Here is a 25,913-nt window from a genome sequence, read left to right as displayed (position 1 = left end):
AGCAGTAATATGAGCATTGCTGCGTTCCAGTTTGAAAGGGGGAGGGTATTGGTGAAATTACAGACACATGGGACTTGTCAATTTATGTCTCAGGGTGACGAGAGCAGTGGCGGCTCCTAAGATCTTTGCGATTTAAAGCTCTCTAATAATCATATTAAGAAAAATAAAACAATATTTCCTTTAGGGAAAATTAGCTATTTTAAGGCATTTCATGTCGCATTCATTTTTTTCACCCTGTATAATGGTCCTCGTCAACAAAACCTTTTAAAAATAGGCTCTATTTATATTGTAGCTAAGAGTTGTGTTTTACTAACATATATTTCGGTACCTATTTTGAGTAAAGAGGCAACGGCGTAAAAATGTCTAAATAATGAAATTCCATTGGATAAAATACAATTATTTCGCTTCGTTTTCGGAACAGGCCCATTTTTTCACTTAACTTAATTTCAGTGAGGTAGAAAAATTAAAACGAAAATAACACAACTGGTAACACTTGCAAACTTATAATTAAAACAATAACGTAGGTTTTAAACCACCACATGGCACTTAAAGTTGCCAAACCTAGTCTAGGACTTATCTTGTACAAAGATGCTCTTACAACAACAAAAATAACTTTACTTCTTTTTAACGACCAGTCGAGGACCTTTCTTATTCTTTTCTTGTGATGTGGAGGGCGTAGGCTCCTGAAAGCCATATTTGTTCTTCAACCGCTCGCGTATAAAGAGACCTTTTATCAATCGTTTCCAGTTGCCGTAGACTCTATTTTCTATTTTCTCTCGTTCTCTGCGCTCCTGGTCCTCTTGATCCTAAAATATTTAAAGTAATTTTTGTTGATAAATAGTTGCTTTAGGTTCACACTGTTTCTTGTGTAACTGTGATAGTTTCTGTAAAGTAGTATTGACACATTTAATAGGATCAAGATGCTTTTTAACTTTATGCAAAAAATTATAAAAACACTACTGTTTAAAAAAACAAATAGGTTGAAACCTACAAATGTTACCTTGTAACATTGTTTTGTTAAAGGTAACTTATATTTTTAACAAATGAAACTCAAGTGTTTATAACAGTCTGTCATTTGTAATTTATAATCCGCCTGTGTAAATCGGAACGAATCGAGCATAGCTAAGCGTACTTTGAATTTTTGAATTTGAATATTTTGTGTCACAGTTTGCTTTGAAACAAGATAATATTAATAGGTTTGGCACATTTTCTACTTCGTAACAAGTGAGTACTCTGTAGTGCATATAAAATAAATTATCGCTTTTATCAGTATGCGGGAATTAGTCGCAGTAGCGTATACAACTTGACTTTAATGATATGCCACCTTGATGGTCGGATAAGCTTAATTTATAATAGTCGTTTATTTGCTTTGAATTTTTTTAGTTTTAATGGTAGACATTAATTGGCACAGGTATCATGCTTGAGAGAAAATGCATAATAGCTTAGGCATTTTAAATGAAACATAGTATAAATAGACTAATCTCTCTTAATCATAATAACAACCATTGTACATGATTGTGTGGCTGTAGAGATGTTGTGGTGTACAAGTATGTAAAGTATTGAATAGGACTTGCATCCCGGGAATACTCGATCTCGAAAATTTCGATTCTCGGCAGGTTTTTGGTACTTCCGAGACTTGCGACTGATGTACTCGGGAATATCGGGACTTGTAAGGTTTAAGGTAATTAATAATAAAAAATGTACTGGTTTTTTCAATATGTTTTAATAAGTGACGTGAAACCAACTGTAATTTTTTATTCTAGTTGGTCGGCCTATGTAGGACATGCCCACACTGTAGAATGGAGCTTAGTATAATCTGTGGACATTCAAGAACGATAGTAATAAACTCAGGGCCTCTCTATCTGAAACTATTTGTTTCATTCGTGCCCACTATAAAAATGAGGAAAACTTTTATAAATAATTTTTGATTTCATAATTTGATTAAAATATTGTTTAGCTTTTTGTAAGTCAATGTTTAGCTTTAATTGCTTAGCTTATAAATATGGAAACCTACTTTTGAAATATTCTGAAAAGTCTCGTTTTTACCGGGATTTTCGAGACCGCATGAAGTCTCAATTTTTTATTCCTGGGATGCGAACATGCAGCTAGTCCGAAATCCTAGTAATGTAACTTACGAACAGAAAAACAGTAAACAATAATAATACTGCCCTTATTAATAACCAACGCCTTTCGTCGGGGATAGATCAAATCCGCGTTTGTATGTAGTATTAGTAAAAAGCGCGTATCTGCACCAAACCAAATTTCACAGGAGGGGAATTTAACGTTATTACTTTGTTATTTAAATGGCTAAGACTTTCATTTTTGCACAGTAAGCATTAATTTATGTTATCTACGGATTGATAACAATAGATTCCTGTAAATCACGCTAATTTGGTTACCACGACATTTACGCTGATTTGATTTGGCGATTAAATTGCCGAAATGGAGACTCATAATCAAATGCTTGTTACGCGTAATTTCACTATCCCCGACGATTTGCATTTTGAAAACTTTTACAATATTGGCACCTAAAGCTTTTTTCTTTGAAATCATTTCCGCTGATTCTACTAACAATAAAGCTGAAACTAAATAATATATATAAAAAAAACCGCTTACAGAGGGTTGTAGATCTCGTATCGCTGATTCCAAATATTATGTTAATAATATATTACGTTACTTATGATAAGGAGGCAGGGCAGAATAATGTGCGAGACAATCATACCAATTACCTGGTCTCAAACCAGGGAATTCCTCGTACTGTGAGTACCAGAGCAACGGTAGCAGTAGAGCTGCTTGTGAGAGTTCATCCAGGGAAGTACCGCCACCTTACCTATTTCTGCCGCCAAACGGTAATGTGAGCATTACTGCGTTCCGGTTTAGAAGGGAAAGGGTGCTGGTGAAATTACAGGCACATAAGACTTTTCAACTTATGTCTCAGTTGATGGACGCAGAGGCAGTGCACCACAGATCTTTGTGATTTAAACCTATGAGTGGCACTGCAACTGTTATAGGCGTGTCGTTTACCATCAGGCACGCGGCTTGTTCGTCCCATCACTTAGTGTCATAAAAAAAATGGGCTACTTCCTAGAACACCCAGAACAGAGTGCAAACCGTTGGGCTACGGAGGTCATCGAAACAATGAGAGCGGTTTTCAAATTCAAAACAGCTTACCTTTAGCCATGCCTCAGTAATGACTTCCTCGTACTCCTTGCAGACCACGAACCCGTCAAAGACTGGATGAGTCCATCCGCCGTTAAAGTCGAATCCAGTCATGGCTGGCGCGCAGTCAATGTTCAGCTTTTTAGCTACTCTATTGAGCCCCGGTACTGGAATATTTTTTAAATTTTAATATTCCATTCAAATAAGCCATATCTGTAGGTCAGAGATTCGTTTTTACTACTGAGCGTTTTAAAGAGAATGAAGCTCTTAATTAGGCATTTAAAATCAATCTTAATGTCTTTTACCATTGCGTGATTTTAGCATTATAATAGCAATGTTTGTAAATACATCCAAATTTCAAAATATTAATAATAACGCGTGCACACACACACACACGCACACGCACACGCACACACACACACACACACACACACACACACACACAAATTACACTCTACGGCCCGGGAATCGAACCCAGAAACTTTGCGTGGTAGTCCAATATGGTAACCGTTCGGCCACAGGCAGTTAGAGTATAAAATATAGACTTAAGGCCCTTTACGTTTCAACTACAGACATGTGATTAAACATGTACAAATGTCGTTGATTCATTTGAATTACCTTCAGTTCACGTGATAATAAAGCCATGTAATTGTTCAGTTTGAATTTGCTACAGTATTCTTAACAAACGAATTCTGACTGTAATTGTTATTCTATTTAAAGAAAAAGAAACTATAAACAAAATAATGTTCGTAACTAATTGGTATAATGAATAGACACCAATTAATTAGATCCGTGAAGTTCTCTTACTAAAACGAATAAAAGATATAGCCATAGAAGACTATATGTATGGCTTAACGAAATCTTTTTCAATCCTACATAATAAAAACTCATCACCATAATCCTAGAGATGTTAATTAAGTAATTGGTAAATGCCTTACATTTAATATGAACAGTGCCTTTAGGAAGCATACAGTCTTTGAATAGCTCGACGTTGCCGTACGCGTTGCGCGGGACTATACCATTTTCGGCAACTGGAGGCTCATAGTCTTGCACTTGCCACGGCCCGAATATTTCCAGAGGCTTATCCGTTATCAATTTGTTTGAAAGCTGGAAAAAATATTACAAATATGAATAGTATGCAATATAAAATAGTATGAAAACGGGTATAAAGATACCTAAACTATACCCAACAATAATGACTTATATGGCTTAATACAATACAAGATGTCTTAGGTGGTATAACATAATGTCAGGTCAGTGATATTGTGCAATTTTCACCTCCTATATCGTGGAGGATAGTACAAATCCGCGTATGTAGTATTGGTAAAAATACGCGTATCTGCACCAAACCAAATTTCACAGGAGAGGGATTTAACGTTATTACTTTGTTATTTAAATGGCTACGACTTTCATTTTTGCACAGTAAGTATTAATTTATGTTATCCACAGACTGACAACAATAGATTCCCGTAAATCACACTAATTTGGTTGTCACGACATTTACGCGGATCTGATTTAGCGATTAAGTTACCAAAATGAAGACTCATAATCAAATGCTAGTTACGCGTAATTTAACTATCCACGACGATATACCAAATTGACTACTATACTGACGAGCCATAATTAAATTTTGGGCCCATTAAATGTTGGAGATCACTTCTCCGCGCGGATCCGTTATTTCGATGCTGCATTTCGTTAGAGAATACCAAACTCCATACAAAACTGTCAAAGCTCAGCGTGAAAGTAGTTTCATCAGTCAGTTAGCGTTAATGCACTTTTTCATACGAATGTACCAATTTTGTAAACATTTATGCCAATCCGCCATGACAATCTTTGAAACATATTTTCAAACTCTCCGACAGCCTCTTCAGGTGATGTAAATCAAATTTTTGGAAATAAATAAAAGTCACAAGGTGACAGGTCGGGACTGTACGCGAGATGCCTCATAAGGTCACCGTTTTCACCTTAATAAATTCATTTGTCTGTTTGGCCGTGTGAGAACTGGCATTATCGTGGAGCAAGATGATACGGTGTTTACTTTTAACGGTGGTTATTTTTACGAAGTTTGTCAAAAACTTCCGGCAAAACTAATGGTCGTGTACCAATCACTATTCACGGTACAAAGATTCTCCAAAGCAACAGTAGCCACGTGTCCAGTTTTATTAAAAATAGAAGCAGTCATCTGCTTAGAGGCACTTTGCACGCGCGCAACTTTGGTTGGTTTCGGCTCATCTCGAGAGACCCATACGCTCGATTGCTGCTTTGTTTTGGGATCGTAACTATAAATCCATGTTTCGTTACCTGTTACTATGTCCCACAACAAATTTGACGCCCCTTCGTTGAATCTGGTAAGCATGGCATTGCACCAAGTGACGAGATCCGTTTTTTGAGCCTCAGTCAAATTGTGTGGGATCCACCGAAAGCACAGCTTTTTCACATATAAATGTTTGCGTAGTATTTATTGATTGCATTTGACTCATGCCTATGCCTAAAGATCTCATGGTATGTCACATGCCTGTCTGTTTTGATCGCCGTATGATCAAAACAGACACATCGCACAGCATCGACGTATTTGTTGTTCACAGCAGTGGACTGGCGATCATCACGAAATTCGTCACTGAGATTCACACGACCGCGTTTGAATTCTGCAAACCAGCTATAATTAGTCTTGCATGGTGCTTTATCGCCAAAAGCAGTTTGAAACCGAGCGAAGCTCCGTTGAGCTGTTAAATTACACTTAAAGTCGTAGAAAATTATACTACAAAAATTATCACGAGTTAAATCCATGGTGATGTAGACAACCAACTTCTAAAATGCCACCACAATATAAAAACAAGTAACAGTCAGATGAAACAAACTGTATTCTACAGCCAAAGAGTTTCATTTTCAAATGTTGTAATTACTTTTAAATATTGTTTATGTAAGTGGCTAGTTCCGGAAACTTATAGTGCGCCTTATGTACAGCGCTGGCGCAGCGTCGACCGCAGCGCTGTCACCTTAGACATTGCAGCTCTGACTGCACGACTGAACTTTTGTGCACGTATACGTACAATCGTATGAGCAAGCTCGCTGTCGAGCGTGTATGCGTTCAATCACTTTCTGAAGTACACTTGCGCAGTCAGAATAGTAGCATGTTAAGGCGTCACAGAACCAATGCATACAGTAACCAAAATATTATCATAGTTTTACAACCAACTAATTTCAGAATGCTACATTACAACGCTACAACGGCTATAACGGTAAGATTTGACGACATGGAAATAAAAAATAAAATGTTTTGCTATTTTCGTAAATATGTAAATTATTATTTTGCCATTATTTTCGTAATTTTAATAAAATATACTTCCTGAGTATCTATACTAATTAAATAAAAATAAATGACATTGACTGCAGAAACTCTATACTTATTATTGTATTCTATTTTTTATCGAGTAACTCCTAAAAGGTAGTAAAGGTATCACTGTAAAAAAGGGTTTGAATTGGTTATGGAGTCTAGTCTCGCTGGTATTTGTAGTTATTTAGATATACTTTCAAAATACGCGCGCAGCTACGCATACATCCTATTTTTTGTCATACATGGTTGTCACTAAAATATTTGAAAATAAAGAAACGGTTTAAGCCAAAAGCATGCTTAATTTTGTTACCATACTTGTCGAAGCATGCTTAAGCCTTCAACAATATTGGCGTTGAAGCTGACGAGTACGATGCCGTGTGTACAGTGAGGGTGATATCGATTGCCAAAATGCGAATTGTAGACAAGTGGTGTAAACCCCTAACACGTATTAATGTATTATAATCGGCTCGTACATTCTGCAGCTGCGATGCCAAAGTTATGTAGGATTATACAAAAGTTTTGAAATTAAGGAAATCTTACCCTATCCCATTTAGGTCGGGCCTTTACGACCTTATAAGGTTGCTCCCCAAGTCGCACCACTTTCGCTTCTTTTAGCCAGGTGTCTCTTGACCGACACACGTAGACGCATTCACGTGCGTAGACTGCTTCGCCGCGCACGAATCCTAACGTCGCTGCGTCGGGTGGGTAGATTGCTTCGAACTTTAGTAGGTGTCTTTTCAAGGCGTACAAGGGGTGGTTTTTATATCTGAAATTTTGTAGACGATAACAGGTGTACTAAATAATCAGTATAAACTGAAGCAAAAATTACATTGGTACAAATGACACAGTGAAAACTGAAGACAAATATTGACATAAATAGCGTTTACAATTTCAATTATTACTATGAGACATTGGTAGGTCAATGCTATGAAGCAACTTATAGGTGGTTAAAAGTTAAGTGTTGCAAAAAGCTAACTATTGCATAGGAAACGCAGTCAAGTGATCGTACTTACTCTGCGATACTTTTTGGTAAGGGTGCTTCCAACTGCATCCTATTGAGTTGTTCATCTTCTTCCTTATCTCTTGCGGATTTAGGGCCCAACCAGGGGCGTACTGCGACTTCCCACCAAGAGGACTCCACTCGTTGCTTGCGAGTTACCGTGTTCCAATGCGGTGCGTAGCGACGAGTAAGGTCTTTTATGTAGTTGTTGTTATCCCAGCCCACTACGTAGTTCACAGGATGCGTTGCTCGATTCTGCAAAAGCTACTCTAAGTCACACACATATTTATTGGAACCAAATTCAAACTTGGTTTGGATACTTCATATATAAAATAAACAAACACGTGTATTGTTTGTATTTGTGTTTTTAAAACAACCCCTTAAAAGGGTTAAGTTTAGTGTTGAAACTTGAAAAAAGAAACCAAATGTTTTCTTTCACATTTTTGAAAAAAAAAATAACATAAAAAAGAACACAGCAACCTGGTTTTCTTTCTAAATTTGTTTTTTTTTATTTCAGAAAAAGTAAAATGGAATAACTGAAATAAAATAAGACACTAACTTTTGTTATATATAAATCAATTATCATGATAATTATAACAAAAATTTAATCTTCATTTGTGGTGTTACTAGTGTTACTACTGTTACAGGTGTTAACCACACTTGTAATGTCATCAACATTTTCTGTGTCTTCGTTTCCTTCATTCAAATAATACAGAATAATTTTATACAGGGTGGAACGGAACGACCGCCAAAGCCGAAAATATCACTTTAAAACCCTACATACATATACATGAGTTTTATTTACTTTAAATGTAAAATCAGAGCAGTTGAAAAATGTTCGTCCAGATTTAAACGTTTCGCGATGCAACAACCCTAAGCGAATCAATCGTGTTAGTACATCTACTGCTGCACAGGCGGCGTTTTCGTGTCATTGGCACTCGCAGAAGAAATAAGTGTTCTCACTTGAATAGGTAATTAAAAAACATAGGTAATTGAACTTACTTTAAATTAAAAGGATGTTCGATTTGTCCACGTTCCCTTTACTCTTGTAGGCATTCCAGACACATTCCTGGGTGTGCCGGTCACACGCCGATGTGGTTTTCCCCATAAACACACTAATACACTTTACTTGCTTAACACAAACACTACTTAATAACGGCACTATTCCAATAACCCAAAAATTAATAAGGAAACCTTGTTTTGTGCTGTAAACACGAGAAAAACATGAGACCACGAGTTACCACACAACCAGGCATTTTGAACTAATTTATGAATGAAAACGTGTTGCCAACTAGACTAAATCAAATATCATTAAACAGAAGGTCCATTTAATTGGCCAGAACTGTATGGTCACAGTACAGGCAAAAGACTTAAACGATTAAACCTAAAAAAATAGCAATATTTTTGTCTCTAGAAATAAAAGACGCTTTTGATGTCAAAATGTCACATAAAGGGACAAAGTCGTTTAGTTGGCAACTCTGCATAGAGATGCCAACAAAAACGCGGCGGCGTCGGACCGCCGATTATTAAATATGTAAATGTTAATTTTAAAAAGACAATTATGATAAAGAAATAGGTTTCGCAATAATCGTATTGTCTGGCATAAGTACCATGAGCAATTCAAAAGTAAAAGTATGTTAAATGCAGGTCGTTTAATGTATTGTAATAAATAATCAAATTTAGCAATGTGATAATTGATACTCAATAATAAGAAAACAAACCGTGGCCGTGGTCTGCAGACCTCCAAGAACCGATTTATTTATTTTTACATTACATTTGTTAAAATTTTAACTACTCAGCTCAAGTTAACACAAAATTTTGTTATAAATGTTGATCTCATTAAAATGAACTCTTCGTTTTAAAGTTAGTAAATTCTTGTAGTGTAAATTAAAAGTATTTCCAAAAGCATTGAAAAACAGACCAGTAAAAAAAACGATCTCCCGATTATGCTACCAAAAACAGATAACAGGTATCAAGTGTGCATCTCTAAGCAGAGATGTGACATGATTGGCTGCCTTAATTTACTATTTTACGTTAGGGCCGGATTAAGGGTTACGAGACTATTGTAATTTGAATTACTTGACGCGTGTTGTAGAACGTGTTTACTTAATTTAGTTATGTTTATTTAACTTAAGTCTTATCTTATGACGCAGACAATATGAGTTGAACTCCTGACAGGGTCATTTAGAAAACTTTACTTTTCTTAAACTGTTGTAGGTACTTTATGGCTACGCATAGTTTAGAAACAACATGTCTCCCGAAGGTTCTATGAGATGTGCATATTTTTGGTAAACGCAAATTTGGGTCGTCAAACACGGAATTTAGGGGAGTTAATTAATCTCACATTAATACAATAAAATAACCGCATAATTAATCATCATTCACATGATGATTGATCATAGAAAGTGATTAATCAAAGAAAGTGACTGATGGGGTGCTGATCAACGACCGAGGTCAACGACATATTAAATTTTAAAAGTTTTTTGCTCTGAGTACGTCCTGGTAGATGGCTCCTAAAAACTGTGTTTTACGATGTAGGGTTGACAACACAGACTTTTCAAGCAAATCATTATCACTGAATAACTCTGAAACTATTGCACTTAGAGCCAAAAGACTTTCAGTGCAATTAAGTACATATTTAAAACTTCATAGTTTTCGGCTTTGTCAGTCGTTCTGTTCCACCCTGTATAAGCGGCTTGCTAATAATTCTATGTAAATGTTGCTATATAAGGGTTATGCGCGATGTGGAAAAAAATATTGATATCGCTCTTAAATAAATAAATAAGTAGTGTTTTTATCAGTAATCATCAAAGTAACGATGCAACAGCAATCGATAGATTTAAAAAAAGGTAAACTGTTGGAATCCTCGTATTTTCCCCAAATAGCGTCAATCGCACAAAATGCCCAATCGAGTTAAAATTCCCCGCAATTTTGGGAATTCACCACAAATTGACAACACTTTGAGGATTGCCCATTTATTTTGAGCGATTTATCTATGAAGAATAATATTAACAACAAAAAAGGAAATATAGTAAAAAAATACAATTATCATATTGTCATATTATTACATAGATAACCTCCTAATAGATGCCGCCTGTTGAAAATTTGTACTGAACCGAGCTCACCAAATTCGGAGGAAAGCAAGAGACGTGGGGAATGCAATTAAGACGTTCTGATTCGCTAGTTCAAGGTCGAACTAGGAATGCACTCAAATTGCACTTATAGCTAGTGATGGACAACCTTTACCAGTCTGCATCTAATTAGTCAATAAAAACGATAATATTGTAACACAAATTATTAAATTCTTCCATGCTGATTTGGAAGCAAAAGAAAAGCATAGAATGTATCAGTTACTTATGATTCCGCGGAAATCGTAAAAGCCGACTGAGGGCCTGGGTTTAATGGTGTCCTAAAGGCGACATATATATATGTAGGCGACATGCTGGCAACCTGTCACTATTTAGTGCACTAAGTTATATTAAAACTTTAATAAAAAACTTTGCTAAACGTGGCTAAAGTTTGCGTGGCTAAAGCTTGTCTTACTCAAAGCTCTGCCTACCCCTATGGGAGACAAGTGTGACGGTAGTATGTATGTAAATTGTTGAATGACTTACGGCAGCAGGATGATATTTAGATACAGGAAAAAAGGAATTGTAAGAAAACAAGGTACTTAAATTTTATAACGTATTAACAAAATCATAACTAATGAAATTAATTATGGCGTTAAGTATGTATAACGTCATAATTGAAGGTTTAGGTCATACAATGTAAGGTGATAAGATAAAACATGAATTTGTTATTTATTGTATCACGTTACAATAATAACTATTAATATAATCAAAGAAGACATAAAATAATATATTACTAAAACTAATTTATGTAACCAATTTCACACGAAACATAATCGAAAAATAATAAACAATAAGTGCTATCTATAAACGTAGTTAAAAAAGTAATATACTCATAATATTTGTTATATTGATTAAGATGACGATCTCAAATCTTCCCAACCCTAGTGTTACACGTGTTTTCGACAAAAAGAGACGCTTAATTGTAAGAACATAATAAAAGAAAGAGACCTCTCAGAAAGACATCAACGAAAGATCAGTTTCCTTCGTAATCTTTTAGTGGAAGCCATTTGAATTTGCGCTATGCCAAACTTGTAAATAACGTAGTTATAACTTACCGGTGACACGTGATTCTATCTTTTTGGAAGTTTGAGGTCCTGGTTGTTTTTCCACATCATTTCACCGCACAGATAGTCATTTTTATAGTTCGTTTTACCAAAACCAGCGTAACAATACAAGAATATCAGGACATGCGCACGGGTCTGATACTTCGTCGAAACTAAGTGATGAATTTTTGCAAAATTTTATATATGATCAATTACACGGATGTGTCGTGCGCGTCAGTTGCCCAGTATGCGGCATCTATTAGGAGGTTATCTATGTATTTTTATTTTCATACTTATAGAAAAAAACGTACTCCAGAAAAAAAAATGGTTTCTTTTCATGTTTTTTTTCATTGTTTTTTTTTTCACCTCGGTAACAAAACGGTTTTTTAACAACACTAGGCAAGTTGGTATATCGAAGTATATTTAGTAGAGCTCCTTGTGAAACAGTTCGTTCAGGGAAATACTGCCACCTTACCTATTTCTGGAGTCAAGCAGTAATGAGAGCTTTAGTGCGTTTCGGTTTTAAAGGGTAAGGGTGCTGGAGAAATTTCAGGCACATAAGACTTGTCAATTTGTGTCTCGGGTGACAGGTGCAGTGGCAGTTCCCCTCAGATCTTTGCAATTTCAACCTCTTGAGTGGCACTGCAACTGTTACGGGCAGAAGTGTTGCTTAGCACCACGAACACGACTTGTTACCCGTCACTTGACATTATAAAAATAAAAGTCATCATCAAACAAAAATGTATGACCCGTTAATGAATAGTGACGCTTAGTGACAGTTTTTACTTACGTAAATCTCATTGATACAATGCACTTTTCCTTTAATGACATCCACACATATCCACTGTTCTAGTTCCTCAACGTAAATTTCACACCAAATGTCAGATTTAATGCTCGGAGTCTCTTCATCAGAAGATAAGACTCGACGATCTATTTTGCGACCACCACTAGTACTTGGCCTCGGACTAATTTTGGTTGGTTTGAAGTCTTCGTCGCTCTCCGAATCTCGGTGTTTCGGTGATTCTACAGGTAAATAGTCGCTGTCTTCATCATGTTCCTCTTTCACTTTCCCTGTAAAATCAAAGAACAGAATTGGAGATTAATGATTAGGGCTCTACAAATCTGTATTATCTTTATTTTTGCTTTAATACCTTTCACTTTACCCCTTTTCGAGTTTTGAAATGCTTCTTTCACTCTTGATTTCATAATACCTATTAAGTCTTCTCTTACATCGTTTTTAGATTTAGGTTTGTTTTTTGCAAGTAAATCTTTGTGGCTAACTCGCTGTGTATCTTCTTTAGCTACTTCTTGTTTAGTCTGTCTTGTGGTTTTAGGTCTGGTTGATTTTTCTTCATTTTTGATAAAGTATTTACTTTCCTCGACAGTGTTTCCTGGTGTACTACGCGTACGTAATTTGGTTTTCTTTTTTGCATCCATCTCAGTTTTTTGTGAAGTTGACGGCAAAGCCGTTTGTGATCGTTTCCTGCTTAAGCTAAGTTTCTTAGCTGGTGGTGTTTCTCTGTCAAAATATTTACTTGCGACTTTGTTTTCATCAGTAACAATTATTTCTGGTGCATTCGTTTTATTTTCTGTAACTTTCACTTTCTGTTCTGATTTAGTTTTGTCTGCTTTTTTATTATCCTTTCTTGCATTTCGTGTTTTTCTTGAACTAATAGAAGGTATATTATTTGTTTCCACTGGCATTTTTGCAGTTTCACTCTTTGATATTTCTTTTTTTATATTTATTTCTGTTGAGGTTTGTTGGCGGAGACTTGGAGACCTTTTGCGGACTTGCTTATTTTGAATACTGCTACTGCTTCTGTTATAATAATTTTCAAGTTCTTCTTGATGCTTTTTCTTATTACTTGTTTTCTGTGGCAAATCAACAACCATTTTATCAACTTGCTTAGTTGCAGTTTGCGTAGATATAGGTCTTGGACTTCTGCTCTTTCTCGCTCTCTTAGGTGGAGAAACATCTTCATTTACTTCTGATGTGGAACTGGTTTTAGAATTTTTTGTAGCTCTTGTGGACCTTGTACTAGGTATGCCTACTAAGACATCATCATTTCCATCAAGTTGCATAATATTTTCAATATCGCTTTCACTGTTATCATAATTTCCATCTACTTGAGGAATTTTATTTATAGATTTGCTCATAGAAGTACTAGGTCTTTTCTTGGGTTCCTTCTTCTCTTTGTCTTTATTTTTATTCGAAGGTTTATCTCCTTTTGGCTTGGTTGACAGTGAACAAAGTTCTGAAGGGAGAGGTCTAATTGGTAATGTTACAAAGTTAAACATGATACGGCATTGTAAGCCTAGCGCTCGTAGCATGCTGACAAAAATAAACACAAGATATTTTTTGGCAGTCACTACTCTACTTTTCATTTGTTTTAATAATATATCTTTCAAAGGTGGGGCTTTAGGCCTAAATTTATTCTCATATTTATCCTGTTTCAAAGTAAGTTTATCTTTGTACCACAATGTTATTTGTTCCACATATTTCATATCGACTCTGTCTCCTGGATAGCATTCTTTAGATGGGACTAAAGACAAGGCAGCTGCTAAAAGTTCTTGATCATTTAAAACTCGACTAACAAAGTTGCCATGGCCCAACCAGCATAGAACATGTACTTTATGCATATAAACTTGGTTTTCCTTTTTAACTCTGTTGATCTTCCTTTTCATCATCATTTCTATATCTAATTTTTTACTTCTTTTGCAAACCGCATCAGGGATTCCTACCACTAACTGCAAACCTTGCTGAGGTATGCCTTTGGCTTCTGAAATGATTTAACACTATTTAACTTTTAATGAAATTTAGAATATAACATAAAATAATAATTGATATTATGTCAGTAATATCTTCCCTTTCAGCTCAGTACAGTACAGCTATGTCTTAATATCTCTTGGTAATCTTCATACTTCTGAATGCACAATTGTTCTTGAGTAGGGAATGCAATCCGGATAATCCGTAATTTAAAAAATCTGGATTTTCTGGGATTTTCACTAATTTTGAAATCCGGATTTTAAAATTGGATCCGGATTTTAAAATTAGACCCAGATTTTGTTAACGCTTTTATTCACGCTCACGCAATAGAATTTTGAAATTTTGTGCAACAGAATCCTCATCAGGTTAAATGATAAAACAATTGTCTATCAATGAATCTATGATCTATTTTATTTTAGAGAAAAAATAATAGTTTATTTCTTGCTTTTTACTTTTTGAAAGAGAATGGGGGATATCTCGTGTATTTTGTGACCCAGTGTTTTTGACGACGTGCATTAAGGAGACCTATCAATACTTCTGATTCATTATCAAAGCATCAAAAAAGCTAATTGAGTACAGCCTGTAGAAGCTGGGGTTAGTTGGTATAGGATATGTTTAGAACGTTGTCTTGTATTTCGCTTCAGATGTTTGTTCGTAGTAGCAGAAAACAACAAGTTTTCAGTTTGTTCCCAAAAATAATAAAGAACTTCCGGAATATTCCCAAATCTGCCAAACTAAGCCACATTTAATATAACTTATCATGTTCTGCAGCAATGAAAATGAATAAAAATTAAATCTGCCCAAATGCAGAAATCTGTCACAAATGGTCACACTGTTCGCAATATCAATGTGACATTGACTTTCATTATCTCTAATTTAAATATTGTCTAAATATTTTTGTCACATTGTTTTATTTTTTGCTTTATAAAATAATCAATTAAACAATAATGACTTACTGTTTAATTGATTATTTCATTAGGTATTTTATAGCTTTAATGTTTTATGTGTGTACTATAAAATAACCAATACTTCAGGTAGGTAAACATTCAATCATGCTTAAAATAAAACGTGCGTACAAGAACGTTACCTAATCTATGGTCGAACTGAATCAATTGAGTTGTGTTCTAGCATTTATTCTAAAATACAATGTTTTATAATTTTTTTATTCCCGACTTCTAAAAATATATAAAAATATATTGAAATATAGCGAAGTCCATGAACGGCACTTCGTCGTTATTGGGGCAGCTTTCGCCATTCTTCCTTAAGTTACGAAGTGGTATTTATTTTAAACTGTTGTTTTATATTTTTTATGTTAATTTTGAAAACAGATGCTGCCCAAGACAGAAAATATTGGGAAAAAAGAGGGAGGTCTTTGCCCAGCAGTGGGATAGAACGGGTTAAAAAAAACAAAATTTACACTGAGTTCAGAGACAGAAGTTTTTGAAGAACCAAAACTTGGAATGTATTCCCTGGACATCTGTTACAATAAAGAAACCAAGAGCAGTTCCTATGATTACCAACTCTCTTAGAAACTGCACTATTTATGTTATCAAAAGATTATACTGGTTTCTATAAGCACATACAGACGGTTCTAAGTCAGTACATGGTGTTGGAGCTGCCCTCTGGATGCTCAGTCTAATACATCTTTATGTGGTGGGCACACAATGACATATGCATTATGAGAGCAGAGATTATTGCCATCAAAGAAGCGTTACAGTATGTAGTGGATCAATTGTCAAATGAGCAGTTAGTCGTTATAATAATAATAATAACGCACACACTCAACATAGCCCCGCACTAGGGAAACCCTGTGTCGCGGGTACCATGAACACACATATAGACAACCAAAAATTACACCCAAACTCACGAGATTAACAAATGTAGGCCAAACAAATATTTCTCCCGGCCCGGGAATCGAACCTGGGACCTCTGCGTGGCAGTCCGGCAAATTGGCACCCATTCAGCCACAGAGGCAGTTATTCTAACTAACTCAAAGAGTGCTCTGCAACACTTGGCTCGGTTTGTCTCGGGTCATCGAGGTACACACATCAAAAAAAGTTTGCGATCACTTCGAAAAACTGAAATCTTTTTTGTTACTGTAGATTATATTATGATTTTTTCTTCTTTTTAGATTCTTTATTTAAAAATAAATTAGAACATAAAACAATGACCTCGTGCAATTGTTTTTTCATATAAAAAGGCTTTCAGTCCTAGCTTACGCTCATTCAGAAATCTGATTTAGTCAATTATAAGCGATTCAAGATATTTTTCGCGGAAAGTTGTGATTGAAAAAATGCCAAGAGGATTATCAGAGGTTTTACGAGCTAGAATAGTAACTTTGAGGGAAGAAGGATACACCACGAGAGTAATAGCACGCAGACTTGCTATATCCCAATCCTGTGTCGTGGCTACGTTGCAGAGGTATCACGGAATGGGGAATTTAGCTGACCGACCCCGCAGCGGTCGCCCAACTGTTTTGACAGCTGCCCAAAAGCGCTATATTAGATTGCTGGCAGCCCGTGATCCAACAATCAACGCCACTAAAATAAAAGCAGAAGTCAGGGCCGCCTCTGGGCTTGAAGTTAGCACGCAGACCGTTCGCAATTGCTTGCACCAGGCTGGATTACGAGCACGGAGGTCTTGGCGAGCTCCGCTCAATTCCCGGCAACGTCAACAACGAAGATTGCAGTGGGCTAGACTTCGGCAAAATGAAGAAGGTGAGGACGAAAACATTTGGCAAAACTGTCTCTTCGTTGACGAATCCCGAATCAGCACTCATCCAGATAACCGACGTGTCCGTGTCTGGAGAAGACCAGGCGACCGTGAAAGACAAAGAACTGCCACTGGAACAGTTCAGCAAGGCGGAAAATCGGTGTCCTTTTGGGGTGGCATTATGATTGGAGCTAGAACGCCTTTGATCCCGTATCGGGGCTTCATGATAGCAGACATGTACAAAGCAGTTGCTATTGATGATATCGTCAGACCATTCCGAGTAAACCATGGGCACCAATTTGTACTGGTCGATGATAATGCGCCCGCACATCGAGCTCAACGAGTCAATGCTGCTCTTCAAGAATACGATATCACACGATTAGACTCGCCCGACTTAAACCCAATAGAGCACGCGTGGGATGCTCTTAAACGAGCAGTATGGAACCGTGAGCCACGTCCCCAGACAGTTCCAGAGCTCAGGGAAGCCGCTATTGAAGAATGGGATAGGTTACCCCAGGAAATGCTGGATAACTTGATCCTCAGCATGCCCAGGAGGATCTTCGCATGTATTCGAGCCAGGGGAGGAGTTATTTTATATTGAATTCACACCTTTTAATAATAAATTGTTGTTTAAGTTTAATTAAACAGTCTTTTTCTTTCTATGAAATTTCTATCACTATTACATTATGATTAATGGCTCAATTTTTTAAAATAAATAATAAAAAATAGTTTTATATTTTAATTTCAAACAGGGTATTCCTATTTAAAGAAAGCATACAACATAGATTTTTTCTTGATAAAGTTAAATTTAAAGAATTATAGGAGCTTATGCTATTGATCGCAAACTTTTTTTGATGTGTGTATATCGATAGCCTATGACTCTCCAGTTGATCCACAACATACACTACAGAAGTGTGTCTAAAGCTTCAATGGCTCAAATTCCCACTCATGTGGGATTGCGTGGAAACGAAGCAGTTGATGTCCTTGCAAAATCAGCTACTGAAAATGGTATGTACTCGATAGTAAGCCTTATGCCACCAATATTATTCCACTAATTAAGAAAAGAAGTCTAGTAAAATGGGAATATCATTTCGGAGAACGGTCGGTGGATAAAGGTCTCGGAATATGGTACAGAACCAATCAAAGTAATCCACAGTGGGTACCCTGATTTGATTCTGTCAATATAGCAAACAAATACCTTGTATTGGCTTTTAGACAGCATTCTAGTCACATTCCAACTAATAAATTCTGTCATGTGATGGGTTTTAAACCATCCCCATTGTGCAGTACTTGCAATAAAATAGAGGATCTGTTTCATGTATTGGTGGAATGTAACCATGACATAACCTACAAGAGAGCTACAATGTTTGGGAATGCATGTTTACGAAATGGACAAATTAATTGTTGGCTCAGAGAGCCTATATGTAGGCGCTCTAAACTTGTACAAGTTCTTGAATATGTTCCTTGAGTAGGGAACCCAGTATTCCTCCCATGAGACTGACATAGTCACACAAGGTGGCTAAAGCCTCAATAAAAAATAGATTAAAAAAAATAGTTTTTCCAAAAAATCTGTCACTTGGTAAACTAGACCTCTTACAAAATAAAGCCTTACGTATCAGTGGGGGTTTCATTAGAACTAGAACGATACATGTAATGGAATGTGAGTTGGCTAACCACCTTGGGCTGTGTGTAGATACTGGTTGGCACATAAATTTTGGTTATCCATGGTATCTCTCACTAATACAGTAAGTGTACAAAGTATTCAAGATTTTACCGCAGAAAGTAACATAAATAGTTACTGGAATAATAAGGCAAAACCGGCTTTAACTGAAGCTTGTAACAATTTAGAAAATAGAGATGTATACAACAATAACAAATTGGAAATGCTTTATATGGAAATTTGGATGTCGTACATAGATATAAATAACTGCATAAAAGACAGGATACCCAACCTGACCACTCCCAGGGGACAATGTAACACGGTGTATTTAAATAATTGTGTAAATAGCTACTATAGGATTTTTACTGATGGTTCCAAGGACATCAATGGTGTTGACGCGGCCTTTTACGACCCGCAACATCATATCATTCATACTTAAATTGTGTGTATAATTGTGTGTAATGAAGCATGCATAATGAGAGCGGAGTTATTTGCCATAGTCGAAGCATTATCCTTTGTTAGTTCTGTGGATTCAAACAAAATCGTTATTCTCACTGACTCTAAAAGTGCACTTCAGCACTTGGTTCGATGTGTCTTTGGAGGTCGAGGCATGCCGATAGCATATGAGGCATTAAAATTAATGACTAACCTATTGTCCAATAATATTAACATAACACTTCAATGCATACCTTCTAGGAAACGAAGTAGCAGACAGACTAGCAAGGGTGGCTACTTCTGAGTCGTTGGAACCATCAGGTATATTTTTTATATTTGCCACAGAACTTATTCCATTTGTAAGGGACCTAACTATGGATCAATGGGCTAAGAGCTATGATGAGATATCTGTGACTAGAGGTATATGGTACAAAACTATCCAATTGCGTCCTCCAAGTAAGTCCTGGTTTGAGGAGGGTAGACTATCCAAGTCACTGTTAATAATTGCTCTTAGACTGCGTTCTGGTCACATTCCATTAAATAAGTTTTACTATTTCATGAGAAGGGCAGAATCCCCTCAATGTCAATTCTGTAACAAGTTGGAGGACATGCTTCATTTAATGGAATGTGATCGGTATGCGGGCTGTCGAGCCCAATATCAATTGAAGGACATTGGTCAGGTGGGTGGATTGATCAGGTCAGGTTGTTTAGGTGGGAGCTAAATTTAATGCTGAGTAACCCATTGACGAAGAGTGCTGAAGCTCTATACTCCTATGTGAAGTCTTGTCTTTTCTGATGAGGAGCAATACCTCACATGGGAGTAGTAAGAGATAAAATAGGAGACATATTTATATGTATATATACATTATGAGGCCGATATAAACGCCCGAACGTTTCAGGATTCTTAAAACTAGATTTAAAAAAAATCTGGATTAAGTATTTGGATACGCTGTGAAATATGTATTCAAAATCCGAATTTCAAATATGGTATGGATTTGCATTCCCTATTCTTGAGTACTCAGTAAGTGTCAAGAACAGCAATTCTTCTCAAAAAAATTATTTTTGTTTTAGTTAGTCAAGTAACTTTTTACTTTATATAGTTAAATATATTTCAGTTTATTTTCATAAATATTGATTAATTAGTAGTCTATCACTCGGTCGCGGCATGAACGGATCTGAGACCGACCCAATAAAGGTGAGCCGATGAAGAGTTAAACGACATTGTATTATTGTTTAAATTGTTCATTTTAGTTTCCACATTATATTACAAAATTGTTTTTACTCTTCAAGATCGAGATATTTAAGTGTAATTTATGTTAAGTGGACTTAAAGAAGTCATTATCTAAGTTAGTGAAGTCGTTGATCTTTTTCAGTTTATGTTGATAAATATTGATGTTTCGTTTTAATATTCAGTAGCCATTATTATGTTTTATTGCATAAAATGGTTTTTTTTTGTTTCTATATTACAAAATTGTTTTGTGTATAAAGTAGCAAATATGTAACTATTTGGCAACATTGATATAAAGTCGAACTGACAGAAACCTGACAACAGTTAAAACACAAACAATATAGAGAGATATTAGGAACATAGTTGTACAGCTTTAAAAAGTATATTATAATTTCTACTTGTTTGTAAACATTGCTCACCTTTAACCTCTTCCCAATCTTCCATGTCGGAATCACTAACATTCATAGCTTTCTTTGACTTCTTATTTTTATTTTCACTTCCTTGTGGGTGAGGCGCTTTCTCCTCACCCTGAGCAAGCAAGTCTTTTACATCAAGGTCTTCTTTATCATAAAACTTTGCTGTGTAATTAAGTAGAGTAGCCTTTGTTTCTTCAATCTTTGCTTTGTGATGTTCAAGTTCCATGAATGTTTTCTGGGCAACCTCTTCGCTATTGTCTGGCATATTGTATGACCAAACCTGGAAACATTCAATGATCATATAAATACCAATACTGAGGTAGTTCAGTTGGGCTAGCATGACAGGGTGCAACTTGCACGATATATGTATATAAATAGCTCCTGCTTTTAATTCATTCTTGCACAAGTTGCTGCTTGTTGTGCTAGCCTTATAGGAATATGCGCAATATCCAAGACTCTAGTAAGGCCAAGAGCTGGGCTGCTGTGCTAATGTTTTCACAAAGCATAGATGCATGCAAGAGGGAATTCAGAGGTATTGCAGACACTTCAATTTCAGCTTATAAAAACCTACAGCTTACATCTTTGTACTCTTGTCTAGATTCTGTTTCACTGTCAGAGTCTTCATTATGTCCCAATTTAATAGGCACTGCAGTGATTTGTTTCTTGACAGGTTTAGGAGATTCGTCTTCACTGCTGTCTGCAATTTTTTGTAGGTACTTAAACAAAGAAAACTGGTATTCCACTCTAAGAAATGATTTGTAAAATATCAAAGAATTCTATATACAAATACAAAAGATATTTTGAAATTACATATCCGCCATTAGTAGAGGGTCTTCTTTTTTTAGAATATACATACAATGCCCACTTATCTATAAAAATGGAAGGTTTACATACCACTTTCAGACAAATTGAGTACTGGAGGTAAAAGTTTATCAGCATCAGTGAGATCTTTAACAGAGAAAAATGCTGGAGCAACATCAGCCTCATTGTCGCTGCCTGTAGACACTTGTTTGTTTAATTTGCTTACAAATTGCTTTGCAAACTTTGATCTTTTTTGTACTGGTTTTGATTTTGCAAGTTTCTTCTTTGATTTTTCGTCGAGCTCGTCTGCAGAAGACACTTCAGGCTCCATATCATCTTCTGAGCTTGATTGTTCAGATATTTGAGCTTCGGAACCCGAATCGCTGAAATCACCGGCAGCTTTTTCAGCTTCACTGTCGTCCTCGTCTTCGTACACTGTTTTTATGACTTTTTTGCGAGTAGTTGGCATTTTGGGAACTTCTTTTACTTTCACACTTTAGACAAATACGAAATTATTGATTAAATTATGGTATTCCGTAGACTTTTCAATACAAAACCACACAAATAGAAAATATTGTGAAATAATCAGAGCGCGCGAGAAAGACGCACCAGTGTTGCCGTTGCACATAATTGAAAATCCCTAGATGGTCAGAGATTTTCCGCTAGATTTGGGTAAAATAAATTTACTAAAATCCGCTACATGTCTCTAGACTTGGCGGTACTTCCATGCTTATTTGAAAATCGAATTTGATTCACAAACAGTAAATAAAATTGCAAATAATCACGACAATATGAACCAAAAAGCACTTATTTTAATTTAGTTTTGAACACAACAAACAAAAAATAATTATATTCATCTGTCATCTGAAAAAATTTCAATCATAAAGTTTGTCTTTCCCATTCCTAATCGTAACTAGCGAGAAAGGTATCAAAGGAACGAATGGGTGTGGTTTTGTTTATTAAAACCGTTACCGTTCAATTCGATTCTACGTTAGTGTTACCAGCGTTAGACTAGAAACTTAGCCGAATATTACTATTTTACTGTATTTGATTGACAGGTTATATTGTTTCTGAAAAGAGCCTAGCGGTCAAAAAAACGCTAGAAGTAGTTAAATATTTTTTTCTCGCTAAATCCAAATTTTTACCCGCTAAACATGCATAAAATCGCCTAGATCTAGCGACAAAGGTGCTACAATGGCAACACTGAAACGCACCTAAGCAGGGGATTCGCTTTGGACCTTTTGGAGGGAAAAGTGTCGTTTTTATTTTGACTTTCAATTATTTTGTGAAATCTAGTTCAAAGTGGAATAGGATAGTGCCTTAATCGAAGATTAAAACGCGAAATTATACGAATCTCGAACTAAAATACCCGTATCGGCCCGTTCTAAGGAATCCCGAGTCAATCCAAGCACGCTGCCTCAAATTGCCTATCCTCTATGTGGTGGCCATATTTACAGAAATATAATTAAACGTTTATATTTTCGGCTAAATTACTTTGTTTCCATGGCCAGAAATAATTTAAAAAAAAACCTAAGCAGGGGGTCTACTCTCGATCTCAACAATGCTTGACCAAATGAAAAGACGCGTGATGCGAATGAATCTTCATACTTGATACTTGTCTTTAAATTTTGTCGAATATTATTTATTTGACAGTAATTGTTTCGGACGGATGTCGGACGGAGATCGAGAGTAGACCCCCCCCCCAGACACCATGTGCGGCCACAGAGTGCCACAGACATAGGATATGTCTGTGGGTGAGACTGAGGGTCGTATTCTAGAACTGTACTCAATGCTCAACTCAGGATTTGAGTATGGTTTAAAGCACTCGAAATCATACTCAAGTCCTTCCCATTAGGGTTGTATTTCCAGTGCTTCAAATCATACTCAAGTCTGCTCAAGTCAGGACTTGAGTATGATATATAGCACTATAAATCATACTCAAGTTCTTGCCATTAGGGTCGTATTTCAAGTGCTTGAAATCATACTCAAGTCCTAACTTGAGCATTGAGTAGAGTTCTGGAATACGACCCCTAGACTATGGAAAAAAAAGTTTTCCGTCCTTTAAGGGTGAGGCCATTGAGGCACAGGCTTTTTTTTTTCCATCGTCTAAGGCACAGGCACACACACGACAACAGCCAAAAACAAAAACATTTTTGGCTTGGCTACAAGTCCTTAAAACTAGGTCTTCATTTTAGATTTCGGGATCCTCATTAAATACTTTCTATTGTGTTTTTAATGGCGAAAAGAACTGGATTTTTTTAAACAGTTATCTTAAGCGACGGGAGTCATTATTTTTGTTTTCATTTTCACTTAAATCATTTATTTTTGCTTCACACTCCCTATTATAAGACGTTGAATTTTGAATACGGCTTATTAAATAGATTTTGCTGCCATACCATTTGCCTTCTCCTTCTTGATTTTGATCCTAGTTCCAAAAACTTTTACCATGCTGTCATATTTTACTCAAAATCACCAATCCATATTTGGCAGCAAAATCACTAAAGAATAATTGATTTTTGCAGCCAAAGTCATTAATAAAACTGCATAAAATAGTCACAAAAGTATACACTTTTTAAAATAATATTATTATAATACGAGGCCTGTATCCCACCTACGGTGGGGTCGGGCTCGGCCTGCAGCGCGTGGTCGGTTTCAGTTTACGGGGTGTGCTCATGCTCTTCGGTGGCACAGCGGTTAGTATTATGGGCACTTGATGAGGAGGTCGATTCCCGATTTATGCCGATTTAAGAAACGAACATTTCTAAGTTGGTTTTGGTCTGAGTATTCTGGGTTATCGTTGGTTTGGTATTCATAGTAATAGTACAGGAAATTCGGCAGTAGTTTGCCATTTTTTCCCCTAAATACTTCTCTTTCGCATAGCTTTCAAGAAAATGAAATCTCACATAGAGACGGTTGAGATACAACAACACTATAATAAGTATCTCATTTCCACTACATCGGGAAGCATGCTTTACATTTTTACAATTGTGAGATCTTTTATTCGTAATCTATTACGTCTCCGTATGTTATCTCCATTTGATGGCGTGAGGACGCTTCGGGCTTTGCCCTCCGCGGACCTCGGCCTCCGGCCTCGGCTCTTATGGCTTTGTTTTAAAAAAATTGAAAATGCTCTTTAATGACGGCCATATTTAAAAATTGCAAAAATATATTTTGACCACTAATTATCATCAAACAATCTTAAAAATCATTTCGTGCCAATTTTCAGTCCGAAAAAGCAAGATTTTTCAATAGCCATTTACATAAAAAATTACGGCTATATCGAAACGGCAGAAACAAAACTTTTACCTCAAATTGTGATTGAAGCCATGCCATTTTAAGAAATTTTTATCTACCGCCAAAAAAGTTTGTATGGCAGCCATAATGAAAAATGGCGACAAATAATTTTTGACCGCTAATTATTATTAAACATTCATAGAGAACCCGACATGTCCACTTTCAATCGAATTAGAGCAAACTTTTATCTGGCGCTAAAAAAGTTTGTATGGCAGCCATATTGAAAAACGGCGAAAAATAAATTTCGTCCGCGAATTATTATCAAACACGTATAGAGATCCCCACATATCGATTTTCAGTTGAATCTAATTCAATATTTATTAGTTGTTGAATGGCAGCCATATTAAAAAATATCGTAAAACCATTTTTGAACACAAATTATTATCAAGCATTCCTAGAAACCCACACATGCCAATTTTCAAAGGGATCAGAGCATTTTTTTCTGGGGCCAACAAACGCTTCTATGGCGGCCATATTTGAAAATGGCGAAAAACCAATTTTAACCACAAATTATTATCCGGCACTTCTAGAGGCCTCCGCATGCCAATTTTCAGCCGAATCAGAGCAAGTCCGTTTCGCAGCACTTTTGACGAAAACAACGCTTATATGACAGCCATATTAAAAAAAGGCGAAAAGAAACTTTTAACCCCAAATTATGGTTAAGGACTCCTAGAGACCCCCGCATACGAATTTTCAGCCGGATCAAAGCAAGTTTTTCTTCAGCCGCCATTTTGAATTCGCAATCTTGTTTTTTTAACCCAGGCAGTTGACGACTATTAATCTCTATGACATTCCTTCGAGCACCTCCTACCTATCTCTAATAGTTTCCGTGATAGGAGACTTTGAAATTTGTATGGCGGCTATCTTATTTATTTGAATTTCGAAAAATTTTTACTTCCGGCGAAAATTGACCAGGGTGTACCTCATAAAAGT

At 36.2% G+C, this 25,913-nt stretch overlaps 1 protein-coding gene across 2 annotated transcripts; it reads right to left on the bottom strand.

Moving 5' to 3' along the window:
* Nucleotides 1–54: 54 nt before the first annotated feature.
* On the bottom strand, nt 55–22,155 carry LOC113235277 (DNA repair protein complementing XP-C cells homolog). Of its 2 annotated transcripts, XM_026470929.1 has the most exons (11): nt 21,780–22,155; nt 21,464–21,582; nt 20,889–21,165; nt 14,187–14,447; nt 12,819–13,655; nt 12,458–12,738; nt 7,507–7,748; nt 7,034–7,259; nt 4,098–4,266; nt 3,172–3,326; nt 55–806 (listed from the first exon to the last, which is right to left on the bottom strand). In XM_026470929.1, exons 1-11 carry the CDS (start codon nt 22,153–22,155, stop codon nt 615–617), a joined length of 3,135 nt encoding a protein of 1,044 aa, XP_026326714.1. In that variant the 3' UTR covers nt 55–614. The 2 variants fall into 2 exon arrangements, with proteins under 2 accessions (XP_026326714.1, XP_026326715.1); XM_026470930.1 differs by lacking the exon at nt 21,464–21,582 and having other exon boundaries at nt 21,780–21,944.
* Between the last annotated feature and the right edge of the window lie 3,758 nt (nt 22,156–25,913).

Source organism: Hyposmocoma kahamanoa, unplaced genomic scaffold (genome assembly GCF_003589595.1).
Source record: "Hyposmocoma kahamanoa isolate Upper Pololo Valley unplaced genomic scaffold, ASM358959v1 87, whole genome shotgun sequence".
Classification (NCBI taxonomy): Eukaryota; Metazoa; Arthropoda; class Insecta; order Lepidoptera; family Cosmopterigidae; genus Hyposmocoma; species Hyposmocoma kahamanoa.
The sequence above is the reverse complement of the archived record's forward strand: the minus strand, read 5'-3'. Positions and strand labels throughout refer to the sequence as shown.

What these genes read in the sequence shown, in the direction of transcription:
- LOC113235277 (XM_026470929.1), bottom strand. Translation starts at nt 22,155, where the DNA reads ATGCCAACTACTCGCAAAAAAGTCATAAAAACAGTGTACGAAGACGAG. An exon ending in ACTCAATTTGTCTGAAAGTG is followed by an intron (nt 21,583 to 21,779) that starts GTATGTAAACCT and finishes AAAAAATTGCAG; the next exon opens with ACAGCAGTGAAGACGAATCT. An exon ending in ATCTAAAGAATGCTATCCAG is followed by an intron (nt 13,656 to 14,186) that starts GAGACAGAGTCG and finishes GTTCCACATCAG; the next exon opens with AAGTAAATGAAGATGTTTCT.